The sequence below is a fragment of the Diabrotica virgifera genome, chromosome 7, assembly GCF_917563875.1.
Source record: "Diabrotica virgifera virgifera chromosome 7, PGI_DIABVI_V3a".
In the NCBI taxonomy this organism is placed as follows: domain Eukaryota; kingdom Metazoa; phylum Arthropoda; class Insecta; order Coleoptera; family Chrysomelidae; genus Diabrotica; species Diabrotica virgifera.
This window is the reverse complement of record NC_065449.1, coordinates 46,716,801-46,731,228: the sequence shown is the minus strand read 5'-3', so window position 1 is coordinate 46,731,228 and position 14,428 is coordinate 46,716,801. Positions and strand designations below refer to the sequence as shown.

The 14,428-nt window shown below is 29.9% G+C and overlaps 1 protein-coding gene across 2 annotated transcripts in view; it reads left to right on the top strand.

Annotated features, from left to right (window-relative positions):
• The window catches only part of LOC114334932 (odorant receptor 49b-like), a 45,865-nt gene extending 34,714 nt beyond the window's left edge, over positions 1-11,151 (top strand). Inside the window, exons 4-7 of one of the 2 annotated variants that reach the window (XM_028285068.2) lie at positions 9,024-9,123; positions 9,181-9,285; positions 10,132-10,287; positions 10,984-11,151. In XM_028285068.2, the coding sequence (XP_028140869.2) occupies positions 9,024-9,123; positions 9,181-9,285; positions 10,132-10,287; positions 10,984-11,034 (412 nt within the window). In that variant the 3' untranslated portion in view covers positions 11,035-11,151. The remainder of the gene's footprint in view (positions 1-9,023; positions 9,124-9,180; positions 9,286-10,131; positions 10,288-10,983) is intronic. The other variant, XM_028285069.2, reaches the window with a different exon arrangement.
• Positions 11,152-14,428: the final 3,277 nt, after the last annotated feature.

Sequence of the window (14,428 nt, the reverse complement as noted above, 5' to 3'; positions counted from 1 at the left end):
AATTTCGACCACGAATCAAGTAATCTGTTAACCGATGTACACAGTACTAAGCGGCGCCGCTAGGAGAACACTCTAATAATGCGTCGCAGATTACTTATATGAAACGTGGTCATTTTGTACTCTAATACAGAGTATGGTATGACAAGGAAGAAAATAATCGATTCGTTTTGATTCAATTCGAGTCTCTTGCCATCCTCTGACACATGATGTTTCGGAATCTATTCCTTGTCAAAGAGGCCTTGCAAGAAGACTGAATTGGACCATAACGAAATGAAGAAAATGGTGCGGAGTATGGTTAGACTGTCCTCTAACGGGGAACGATGAAATGAGTGAAGAATAATTTCGACCACTAATTTCTTTGACAAGGAATAGATTCCGAAACATCAGGTGTCAGAGGATGGCAGGAGACTCGAATTGAATCAAAACGAAATGATTATTTTCTTTCTTGTTATACCATACTCTGTATTGGCCATGAGCCGATGGGTAGAGGGGATTTGACAGCTTTCGCCAGCGCTGTTAGTGGCAGTTTTGTGCATTTATCTGATAAATTTAAATGGCGCGCCATGGGTAGAGGAGAGGGGATTTGACGGTTTTCACCAGCGCTGTTAGTGCAGCGTTGCCACATTTAGTAGATTTCTACTTTTTTGGTAGATTTTTGATATATTTTAAAAAATTCTAGTAGGCAATATTTATTAGTAGATTTCTGGTATATTTCAACATTTTCTTATAACTAAAATAAAATTTGCTTTTTAATAGTATTTACCCCATTTCTAAATTAATTTTTAGACATTTTGTTACAATTTCCCAATGTCATTACCGAAAATAAGATTCAGTGGTAGTATTTCTGTGTACAATCGCTAACACCGCCGACCGCTTTCTATCAATGTCAATATATTTGAATTTTTAGTTTTAATTCAAATATTTTCTTGTTTTACTAAGTGTCTGTTCAGCATCAACTAGCAAAATTAGAAAATAATTCAATTATAGCTAAAAATTCAAATATTTTCACGACAATTGATATCGATAGAAAGCGAAGTGCAGATATCTACAGTGCACGGAATCTAGCCCCAGGACGTAGAAGATGAATATTAAACAGAAATGAAACTGGATTCTGGTGTAACAAACTTGCAGATTTCAAGTAGCAGTGCAATCAGTACCTATTTCAGATGTTATTGAAGAGTTCTGGTATTCGGTGAGCCTGTTAGAAGCTAACGATGGAAAACTAAAATATAATATATATTATATAATATATATTATAATTATAATATATGTAACTTTGCAAAACAACAAATGTTGTGTTTGCGTGTTTCTAATGTAAAATGCGAAATAATTGTTTGAAGAATGTGATCCAGACATGCAGATGTTAAAATCAGTGAATGACAAAATATTATATACAAATATTAAATATGAAACTGATAAAAATTAATTATAGTTGGTCATTTTATTCCCCAGTTACAATATAAAAAAGTTTGGTTTTTGTTTACAAACAGTCATATTAAGTTCTAGTTAAACTCCCTCTGCGGCTCAGTGGTAAGAGCGCCTACCTTTGGATCGAAAGGTCCGAATGGTCGTGAGTTCGAATCTCACCAGGGTAGAGAATTTTTCGTTTATTATAAATTAATAAATGAAAATAGTTTCTATCCTTGTGAGATCGGTACCCACCGGAGGGACCGTAGACGTTCGGATACAATTAGCGTCTCTGCAGAGACAATGACATCGACTTTGCAAAGTAACAAGACACTAACTCAACACACACACTACACACAACACTAGCTACGTAATTGGTAAAATCCACTGTACCATCACCATGCCAATGCCCATTAGTTGTCGAGGCATTAGCTAAATAAAAAATATTTCTAGTTAGTCAGCTGTTATTTTTATTATAAAAAGTCCTAAATTATATACAAATATATTAATAAAGTATATTTTAGTTTTTGATAAGTAAATTTTAGTAAGCTAAACTTACAGTAGATTTTCTAAATAAAATGTGGCAACGCTGTGTTAGTGGCAGTTGGCTGGCAGTTTTGTTTTGTGCATTTGATAAACTTCACAAACTGAAATGGCGGATAATGTGGATTTTTCAAAAAAGAAAACAATATATTGCAGCTGTTGTATTGATTCATGTAAAAATATTGAATATAACAGTACTGGATGCAGTTATTATATTCGGAAACATTGCGTACATGTCCTGTATCAACTAAATCCTTTCCTTTTTTGGTGTTGCTGATTGAAATTGGATATCACGGGAAATAAGACTTGAATCCAGTATAATGTTTAATATCTATTTTGATAGAATTCAAACAAATTGCAATTCATACAAATTACAAATTTTAATAAGCAAAGCAGTAAGCACACAAAAATAAACAGAGGTAACCTTTAAAATGTTAAATAATTCATATAAACTTATTCTATTTCTCAATGGTCTCTTGCGTAAGTAGTCATCCAGTCGCACGAACTTATATATTAAATATTAAAATTATAATGAATAAAATAAAAAAACATAATTAATTTTACTATTAATTCTGTGTATTCGTTTAGTAATCAGGTTACAATAATATTTCAGTTCATAATTTGTGCCTTTCTAGATAAGTATCTATTTTTCTCGTTTTGCATATTTCACATACATAAATTTTATCAGAAAAGTTTCAAACCGCGAGATAGCGCTACCGTCGAAACTCACAGCCAATTAGAGTACAAAATGACCACGTTTCATATAAGTAATCTGCGACGCATTATTGGAGTGTTCTCCTAGCAGCGCCGCTTTTTACTGTGTACCTCGGTTAACAGATTACTTGATTTGTGGTCAAAATTATTTTTCGTTCATTTCAGACATATAAAAGCTAACCGGATACGATGGGTAGGTCATGTGGTAAGATCAGAGGAAGACAATGTGTTAAAGATTGTATTTTTTGAGAGATCCGACGCTAGAAGAACAGTAGACCGTCCCAAAAAAATATAGAAGGATGATGTTGAAGCCGATTTATCTAGGATTGAGATACAAAGATGTGAAATGGAAGCGCAAGATAGTAGAAGATGGAGGGCTATAGTGGAGGCGGCGAAGACTCACCCCGAGTTGCAAAGTCAATCAAGATGAAGAAGACATTATAGTTTGCATGTATAATTCTTCATCTTTTAGGAAAATTTCTCTTCATATGTGTTATTCTTCTTTCTTCTATTCTTCGTATATATTATTCCATTATCAAAGAGAGCTAAGTAAATGGGACACTAAGATGAGGATAGAGCATAAAATTTTGGTGGAAGCTAGTAAAGATTTAATATTTTTAAACACATTTTCCTTGCAAATGTACAACTAGCTTTAGATAAAGAAGAAATTTGGATTTAAATCGATGTGCATAGTTACCTAAAAGATTAATTAATTTGTTAAAATCTGCCTTAATAATTTTGGGGTATTATCTAAATGTAAAACTAAGTGACATCTGAGATTAGCTCAGGAGATAACACTCTAGATTATATATTATTTAACTTAAGGGCGTAGGCAAAATCTCGGACCAATGCATTTTAAATGCATTCATTTTATTTCAAATCCTGAGAAAACTATTTAGTTCAGAGAAATAAAAAGCGGATTAATGTGAAAAAATCGGACCAATGCATTTTAAATGCATTTATGTGTTTTCAAATCCTGAGAAAACTATTTAGTTCAGAGAAATAAAAAAAATATCCTGTTGGTGACACAACCCCCTTTAGACCCAAACTAAATTTTTTGAGTAGTATGGACATCTACAATAATAACCTATATGTTTCCTGCAGCCGATTTTGATGACATACATAGTTATAAACAAATGAAGATCAAAAAACGGTAAATTTTCGCTTTTTTCGTCTATTACCAAAAAGTTAAGCATTCTAAACAAAGAGAGTAAGAAACTCATAAATCGTATAAAAAACTTGAATACGGTGTTCGCTGAATATGTCTGTCCTTATTGGTTGCTTAGAAAACTGCAAAATAAATCATAAATTTTGAGTTTTTATAAATATTCATAGCTTATGTGAAAATTAACTTAAAACCTTATTATTATACGGAATGCTGAGACTTTTGGTGCTTAAATCATACCCTAAATTTCAAAGCAATCGGTCGAATAGTTTAAAAGTTATTTAATTTGTTTTTCCCAAATTAATTTTTTTTGCAACACTAAAGTCAGAAAATGATGAAGTTATAGTAATACTTTTGATAGCTTATAAAAGAAGAAGATTTACACTATTAATCTAATTAAAAAAATGACAAAAAATAATTCTAAATATTGCAAAATATTTTGCAAGAACATGGGAATTAAAAAAGGGGGAGCTAACTTCGTCCCTAATTATCCTAGGACAATTGTTTTTCTTTCTAAATGTGTCTAAAAATTCAGTCTTTCTAAATATGAAAAAATAATTTTCTACTGTAACGGTTAAAAAGTTATTTTAATTGTTTTTGAGTAAGCAAAAAATCGACATGTTTTTGCAAAATAATTTTACATTGTTTAAAATTACGTTTTGTCATTTTTTTTAAATTAATTAATAGTATAAATGTTTTTCTTTCATAAACTGTCCGGAGAATTACTGTAATCTCATAATTTTCTGACTTATAGTGTTGCAAAAAAAATGAATTTGGGATAAATAAATTAAATAACTATTTAAATAAGTATTTGACCAATTGCTTTGAAATTTAAAATATAATTTAAGCACAAGAAATTTCAGCATTCCGTGTAATAAGAAGGTTCTTAACTAAAGTGTTCTAACTTAAGTTATGAACATTTATAAAATCTCAAAATTTATGACTTATTTTGCCATTTTCTAAGCAACAAATAAGGATAGATATATTCAGCGAACGCCATATTGAAGTTTTTTATATGATTTATCAGTTTCTTATTCTCAAAGGTTATAGCGGGATAAGATGGTAAAATCTGCACTCGGCTGGAATCTTAGTTGGGATTGGGCAATCGAAAGTACATAATTGAAAAACCCCCTAACCAAATTTTTAGCTCCCTATGGGGCCCCAGGTGTCCCCTATCGAAAAAAATGTGTTTTTTCGAAAAACATTTTTTTGGAGCGATATTTTGCTTTAAAAAATGTCAAAAAAATTGTGAGTGTACATTATTATACCCAAAATCACACTGATTTTTGTCAGATTTTTTGGATCAAAATTGACGCCAGAAAAAATTTTTGAATTTTTCAAAAAAATTTTAGGTTATGTAGGTAATTTTTGGCTAGCTCCGACAAAATTTTTTTTAGTGTATTTTTTCCGTTCTTTTGAATGACAGGGACAGTTCTGCCATTTTCTCGTCGGAAATTGCTCAAAATTCGAAAAAACCCATTTTTTTGGTTCCCCCCCTCATATTTTTAGTGTTTACTGAGCCATCTTTTCTTTAAAAAATCTGAAAAAAATTATGAACATACATTGATGCCCAAAAATATACTGTTTTTTTTTTCAGATTTTTTGGATCAAAATTGAAAAATTTTGAATTTTTCAAAAAAATTTTAGGTTATGTAGGTAATTTTTGGCGAGCTCCGAAATAATTTTTTTTAGTGTATATTTTCCCGTTCTTTTGAATGGCTGAGATAGTTTTGCCATTTTCTCGCCGGAAATTGCTCAAAATTCGAAAAAACCCATTTTTTTGGTTCCCCCCCTCATATTTTTAGTGTTTACTGAGCGATCTGTTCTTTAAAAAATCTGAAAAAAATTATGAACATACATTGATGTCCAAAAACATACTGGTTTTTTTTCAGATTTTTTGGATCAAAATTGACGCCAGATAAAATTTTTGAATTTTTCCAAAAAAAATTTAGGTTATGTAGGTAATTTTTGGCTAGATCCGACATAATTTTTTTTAGTGTATTTTTTTCCGTTCTTTTGAATGGCTGGGATAGTTTTACCATTTTCTCGTCGGAAATTGCTCAAAATTCGAAAAAACCTATTTTTTTGGTTCCCCCCCTCATATTTTTAGTGTTTACTGAGCGATCTTTTCTTTAAAAAATCTGAAAAAAATTATGAACATACATTGATGCCCAAAAATATACTGTTTTTTTTTCAGATTTTTTGGATCAAAATTGAAAAATTTTGAATTTTTCAAAAAAATTTTAGGTTATGTAGGTCATTTTTGGCTAGCTCCGACAAAATTTTTTTTATGTATATTTTTCCGTTCTTTTGAATGGCTGGGATAGTTTTGCCATTTTCTCGCCGGAAATTGCTCAAAATTCGAAAAAACCCATTTTTTGGTTTTCCCCCTCATATTTTTAGTGTTTACTGAGCGATATTTTTTTTTAAATAATCTGAAAAAAATTATGAACATACATTGTGATGCCCAAAAACATACTGATTTTTTTTAGATTTTTTGGATTAAAATTTTACCCAGAGAAATTTTTTGAATTTTTAAAAAAAAAATCGGTTATGTAAGCCATTTTTGACAGACTTCGAAATAATTTATGTATTTTTTTTTTCGCTCTTTTGAATAACTGGGTTAGATTTGCCATTTTCTCTCCGGGACTTCCTCACAATTCGAAAAGAGCCATTTCTTTGTGTCCCCCTATGTGTGCACATAAACTCAATTGCATGTCAATAAATAACGATTTTTGATGTCAATAAATAACGATTTTCCGTTATTTTGAATAGCGTGATCAGGTTTTTTGAGAAGAGAAGGTAGCCATTTTGAGAAGAGAATATGCATAAAATACGACAAACTCCCTTTGTTGATATTTTTCCTATGTTTTTAGTAGACAACCTTAACCCTTAAATATAGGTACATGGCTACCTTAATTACATTATGTATAGATCAATTCATAGATATTTCTTCGTCTTAGTTGTGTTTTCCGATTTCTCAGTTGAAACTACCATATTAATATTACCTTTTGCGTATTTATTAATTAAGTTAGGTAATTGAAAGTTAATTTTTTGATACGCTAGAGTACCTATTTTTACGCTTGATACGCTTAATTATTATTGATACGCTTAAAAAATATATCAATATTAAAAATATTTAAATATATATAGACATTATTAATATTATTAACAAGTAATTATAAGTAACTAATAAGTAATTAATAAGTAATAAGTAATTATTAAAAACGTTTTCACAGCATGAAATGTGTCATAAAGTTATAGGCAAATGTTTATTTTCAACTTTATTTGTTTTATTAATTTTACTTTTCAAAGGTGTAAAGTAAATAAAATTATTCGTTAAAAGTTACATTTTAAATAAGCAAACACGTTTGCACCGTAATCAAGTTATTTCCATAAATGTAGCTTACTAAATAAGTATGTGAATATCTACATATTTATATTTTCAATCCATAATATACATAGATAGAATAATAATACAATAATACTATATACAGTATATTTTTGGGCATCAATGTATGTTCATCATTTTTTTCAGATTTTTTAAAGAAAATATCGCTCAGTAAACACTAAAAATATGAGGGGGGAACCAAAAAAATGGGTTTTTTCGAATTTTGAGCAATTTCCGGCGAGAAAATGGCCAAACTATCCCAGCCATTCAAAAGAACGGAAAAATATACACTACAAAAAATATGTCGGAGCTAGCCAAAAATTATCTACATAACCTAAAAATTTTTTGAAAAATTCACAATTTTTCAATTTTGATCCAAAAAATCTGAAAAAAAATCTTTTTATTTTTTGCATCAATGTATGTTCATAATTTTTTTCAGATTTTTTAAAGAAAATATCGCTCAGTAAACACTAAAAATATGAGGGGGGGGGGAACCAAAAAATGGGTTTTTTCGAATTTTGAGCAATTTCCGGCGAGAAAATGGCAAAACTATCCCAGCCATTCAAAAGAACGGAAAAAAATACACTAAAAAAAATTATGTTGGAGCTCGCCAAAAATTACCTACATAACCTAAAAATTTTTTGAAAAATTCAAAATTTTTCAATTTTGATCCATAAAATCTGAAAAAAAAACAGTAGATTTTTGGGCATCAATGTATGTTCATAATTTTTTTCAGATTTTTTAAAGAAAATATCGCTCAGTAAACACTAAAAATATGAGGGGGGAACCAAAAAAATGGGTTTTTTTGAATTGTGAGCAATTTCCGGCGAGAAAATGGCAAAACTGTCCCCGCCATTCAAAATAACGGAAAAAATACACTAAAAAAAATTTTGTCGGAGCTAGCCAAAAATTACCTACATAACCTAAAATTTTTTTGAAATATTCAAAAAATTTTTCTGGCGTCAATTTTGATCCAAAAAATCTGAAAAAAATCAGTATGATTTTGGGTATAATAATGTACATTTACAATTTCTTTCACATTTTTTAAAGCAAAAGATCGCTCCAAAAAAATGTTTTTCTAAAAAACACATTTTTTTCGATAGGGGACACCTGGGGTCACATAGGGAGCTAAAAATTTGGTTAGGGGGTTTTTGAATTATGTTCTTTCGATTGCCAAATCCCAAGTAAGAGTCCAGCCGAGTGCATATTTTACCATCTTATCCCGCTATAGCCTTTGTTTAGAATGCTTCACTTTTTAGTAAGAAACGATTTTTGATCTTCATTTGTTTATAACTATGTATATCATAAAAATCGGCTGCTGGAAACATAATATAGGTTATTAATATAGATATCCATACTACTCAAAAAATTTTGTTTCGGCCTGGAGGGGGATGTGTCACGAGAAAAATCTGATCTCTCTAGACTAATTGTAATTTTGAAAAATTTAAACGAAGAATTAAAAATTACATTTTTACCGAGGACGCAAAGCCCTTAAAAACTTCTACAATGTTTATTTTAATAAGTTAAAGGGGTGACAAAAAAAATTTATTAGTTATTTTTAATTTCAAATATCTCATTCAAAAGAAACTTTTTGTTTATTCTAAGGGATTTTCGGCCCTCGGTAAAAATGTAATCTTTCATTTTGCGTTTAAGTTTTTTAAAAATATTTATTAGTTTTCTCAGGATTTATGAAAATTGAATGCATTTAAAATGCATTGGTCTGAGATTTTGCGCCTACTCCCTTAAAGTGATATTGTCAAGTGATAAAAGTGATAAAGTATACATATTTATTTTATATTTTAGGGTTCGAGACGATGTAGAAAGTCTATTTACATTTGTAACATTGATACAAACATTATGTTCTTTATTTATTTTTGCATCCTGCATGTTTGTTGCCTCTATAGTAAGTAAACAATTTGTATAATATAAATTTATTTTTTAAATATTTCTTAAATTTCAGGTACCGATGACGTCTCCTGATTTTTTTGCTCAAATGGAATTCTTTCTTTGTGTTCTGGTGCAACTGGCAGTAATGTGCTGGTCTGGAAATGAAATTACAACTGCAGTAAGTTCCTATTTCTTCTTATATTCTCAGTCAAGATACGAAAGTCTCTGGTACTTCATCGTAAGACCGTTGTATCGCACCCTCCCCTTGCATAAAACTTTATCAAGAAGTCCCATGCTTCTGATGAAAGGAAGCGAGCAGCTTCTTTACTGAAAATGTAAGGCCTTTATTTGGTTTAATTTTTGTACGGCTCGGGTCACTAAGTAAACTATATTAAATTACATCAAATCACAAACAATGTGTATGGCAATTTCTTCCTTCATTTTGCATTTTTCACGTTTCTTATTTACCTTATCTAAGGTGTATTGATAATGTTTAGGGCCACAGTCTCCAATCACTATTCTTGTAACAATTTTTAATCTTAGCTCATTAATGTTTATCAAATTACTGGAACATCATCATCATTATCACCTCCCTCATAAGTTTCCATCTGTTTTCATCTTGTGCCTCTTGCATTCAATTCCTATGGCAATGTTTTAGGTAGTCAGTCCAATGTGTTGGTAAACCTCCTCTGTTCCGCTAGGCATTATCTCTTGATCTCCATTCCAGTATCTTCTTTGTCCATCAAATATGTTGTTTCATTCGAAAATTACTGGATAGTCTTGTACTGATACTAGGTATTTATTAGTTTATTTGTATATATTTATTGTTCTGTGGCTCTCCTTTTATTTTCATGGATAATTTCCAGCCAATTTTGGACCTCATATCTTATAGTTTTTTGGTGACACACACGACATATTCAAGACCACAATGGTCACGAGTCACGAGTAATGAGACTGCTTGTTCGTTCCCTTGCAACATTTTACAGAAAAAAAAAGAAATAAATAAAATTTCATTTATTTGTAGGGTTACGATTTTGGTCAGGCTTTATATAATAGCGACTGGTTCTCGTGTAGTAAAAGATTTAAAAGCTCTATGGTTTTAACGATGATTCGTATGCAACGACCAATTGTTTTGTCTATTGGCAAATTTACCCCTCTAACGATTACAACACTAGTAAATGTAAGTTTCATATTATTATGTACAACATTTTTTTTATTCGATTATTTGTGATAAGTCTTGTTTCGTATCGTATTGAAATTTTACACGAATAAGTGCCGATGTTTATCGTCGGTGTTCATAAAATCTTCGCCGCTTAGGATGTTTGTAAACATGATGCAAAAAACATAAAAAATAGTCGGAATCGGCCAAAATTTGAAACTTTATTATTTATTTATGAAGCATAACGTAAACAATTAACGTAAAAAGTGAAATTATGTATAGTTTATATAATTAGCTACCACCTGTAAAAGTTTCAAGTTTCTACATTGTAAAAAACAAGAGAATTTAAGCATTTCCTATTAAAATCAAAAATTTATTGACTATTCGTGTATTATTCCCGCGAATGCATATGTCTGCAAATTTTCATTCATTTGTATTGAAAAAAAGGCAGTCAAATTAACTTCTAAAAATTTGACCCAAACGATTGAACTAAAGAAAAGCGTTTAAAAAATGGACCATTAACTTGGCTTGTCATTTTCACCCTGCGTGCTTTTTACACGGCGCTGTAATAGAACAAGGTTTTAACATGTAAAAAGCTCCCTAGACAGTAAACAATATTTATGAACGGCAAGTCTAAGTAGTTGGTACATAATAAACTTAAAACCACCAGTCAGTCATAATACAATGATAATACTAATTAATGAAATGTTTTTTTAGGTCTGTCGAGGATCATTTTCGTATTTTGCTGTATTTAAGAGTGTAAAATAATAATGTGTTAATGTTAAACATTACTGAAAATCCCAATGTTTTAAATGAAATAAACTTTATAGAAAAAATATAGTTGTATAAGAAGGCATAATGCACAGTTTCCTTTGTAGGGCACAAAATATTATTGAATAAAAACGTTATTGTAAACAATACGAGTATAATTAAAATATCAACTAAAACAAGTATGATACTTTCTTCATTTAAATAAAAGAAATGTTTCTATTAGTTTTACTTCTGAGTGTGGGGGATCATTTTTCATTGGAATTTTTTCCGCTCTGGACAGGGTAGAAGTAAAATGTAATTATTAGATTTCCCTCAATCATCTATACTCCGGCATTCTTTTGGCTTGCAAATTTTAGAATCCACGAAGGTATTACCAGAAATATAGTCCCAATAATGTTTTATTTGGATATCATTTTATATTTTATTGAAGTAAAACTTTCACTTAAGAAATACCACTTGGCAAACGAAAGGTACTGTATCTACTTCGTTTGCGGTGTTGCTAGAGCGTGTGACATATCGAAGGAGGTAAGACATTCCAACCTAATAAAAACTATTATCAGTTACCGCGCTGCTATCCTGAACTTGGATACAGAATAGTTTCTGGTCAATTGAGTAAGGTAAACTAAAATGTAAACAGCTGACAAATGTAAAAGAAAAAACTGGAGGTCATCATCACCTCTTAAACCTTCCAGCGATGAATAATTTAAGATGAGTGACACTCAATTTGGATTTCGAAACGGATTGGGAACACGAAAAGTTCTTTTGCCCTAAATTTGTTAACAGAAAGATGCAGGGACATGAATTTAGATGCACGTGCATGTTTTATTGATTATAGAAAAGCGTTTGACTGTGTCAGCCATCAAAAAATGATCGAAGTTCTGAAAATAGCTGGAATTAACGACTAGGACTTGCGAATTATCTCAGCACGATGCACCAAAGGGCAACCATTGAAATGGAGTACACAATATCCAAAAATATTCAAATCCGACGAGGATTGCGACAAGGTTGTGAACTTTTATTTCTAATTTTATATCATCACTCTTACAGATTTTGTTTTATTTGGCGTAAGCTGATCTTGCCTGCTCGATCCTTATTTTAATTTCTCTCGAGTGTTACCAATGTTCATTCCCAAATATTTGACGGTACCTATTTTAAATTTTAGGTGCCTATATATAGAAAAAATAAAAAAAAAGAATGTGTGTGTACTTTGTACGCACGTAAGAAGTTATACTTCTATTATATGATTTTAACGAAATCAATAAACTTTAAACTGTTTCTCTACTACTTTCCAAAAATTTTTATTAAAACAATACCAAAAATTAAAAAAATAAAAGAATAAAACACACACAAACACATTGAAAAATGCCACAAATGATTTCTGAACAATGATTGTTGCCAAAAATTTTAATTAAATACGTATTTTCTGAAAAAAATTATATAATAATATACTTAGGGCCGGTTGTTCGAACGCTAATCAACAATGATCATTATTAAATATTTAATTACTGTCACCAAAACTGTCAATGTCAACTTTGTTTGGGTCGCTGAAAACATAATTAATTACAATTATGAGATTTATTATTAATTATGTTAATAATTATTGTTATATTAATTGATTATAGTCTCAGAATTGTAATTAATTATGTTTTAACAATTGACATTGACAGTAATTAATTATTTGATAATGATCATTGTTGATTAGCGTTCGAACAACCGGCCCTTATAATCATAAAATCTATAAAAAAAAATAAAAAAAATAACAACTTGCTTGGGGCTTGAACCCACTTCACGTCTACCGCGCCGTACGAAAGTTGAAGCGATTTCCCACTACACCACATTCACGTATACGTCGTGTGGGAATATACACAACCTAAAAATTTACACCATAAACTTTTTGACATTTTGTTTATTTATATGAATCAAATTATTAGTTTGATTTTTGTCTAATTAAAATACAACAAAATATAGAGTAAGAAAACGATATATTAGATGAAGATTTGTAGAAAGTTTGTTCGTAATCAGATTATGTAAATTAAAGCATTGCCTACTAATAGGTAACTACATTATTTTTTTACATTTTCCAAATAGATAGGTATGAAGATAATTTTTTATTGGAATACAACTGAAACATTTAGAATTACGTACCTGCGGCTTTTCAAAACTATTTAAAAAGTCACTATAATTATAAATTTGATTTTATTTCTGTCCTCACAACAATAAAAACTAATATATACAATATTTTTGTTTACCGATAACTTCTATATTGAACAATTATTGACAGATCATTTCAACGCCCAATCAGAGCCCGTATAACGACTAATACCATACTGTCGGTGTGCGCATGCGCGCAGATCAATACAATTTCACCCTCAATGAAATCGTGCCTAAAGAAATATAACTTCCAAAATAGAATTAAACGTACCTAATTTTTTGATATTGTGTAAAAAAATTTCAGTACTAAAAATCATAATATATAAAAAAAGACCAGCACATAGTTGACCTTTGAAAATTAAATTTCTAATTGACAATTAAATAAAAAATCTTCGCATTTTCCAAAAACATCAGATGTCAAGCAAAATATAAAAATAATTCAGCCGATAAAAGCATTATGAGGATTAAATTTTTTGCGGAAATCTAGAAAATAACAGTTAGAACTGTTTAATGTTTCACAAGATATTATTCAGAAGTAACACCTAAAATCTTTGGTTGTGAAGTCTACAATTTTCTTGACGTTGATGAAGGTATACTTACAATACACGCTCTGCAATACATGAATTATTATCCTTGACTTTTTGATCAGATTTCTCACTTATTTATTTAAATCCACAAGTCATTTTGGCGACTTTCCCACGACCGGAAATAATAAAACATTTAGACATTTTGACCATATATAAAGAGAAAATTGTCACTTGGGCTATCAATATGTACGAGTACCTTGTGAAAATTTTGAATTAGTTGTAAGTATGTTTTAAATATTTATAATAAAATGTAGCAGCAAAACTCTGTACATGTTTATAACATTGGTTATAAGAATAGTCACTTATGTATACTCCGTTTGAAAATTATTGATAGCACAGATTTTGTAAATGTGCAAAAAACAGTGACGAATATTTCCAAAATTATTTAAAATTTTCTTGTCTCAAATGTTATAGTAATTTTAATAAAACAATAAGGAGGGTATGGTATTGTTAGAATAGAATAGAGAAATATGCTTTATTGTCATGAAAAATTTAACAATTTTATAGACAAAGCTTACAAGAATCATAATAAAAAGCAATAACAAATACAATTTACTAAAATTATACAAATCGTCAATATAAATAAAACATAATAAAGTGAAATAAAAATCAGTAACAATCTATTGCAAAATTAAAAAAAAATTGCAAATTGC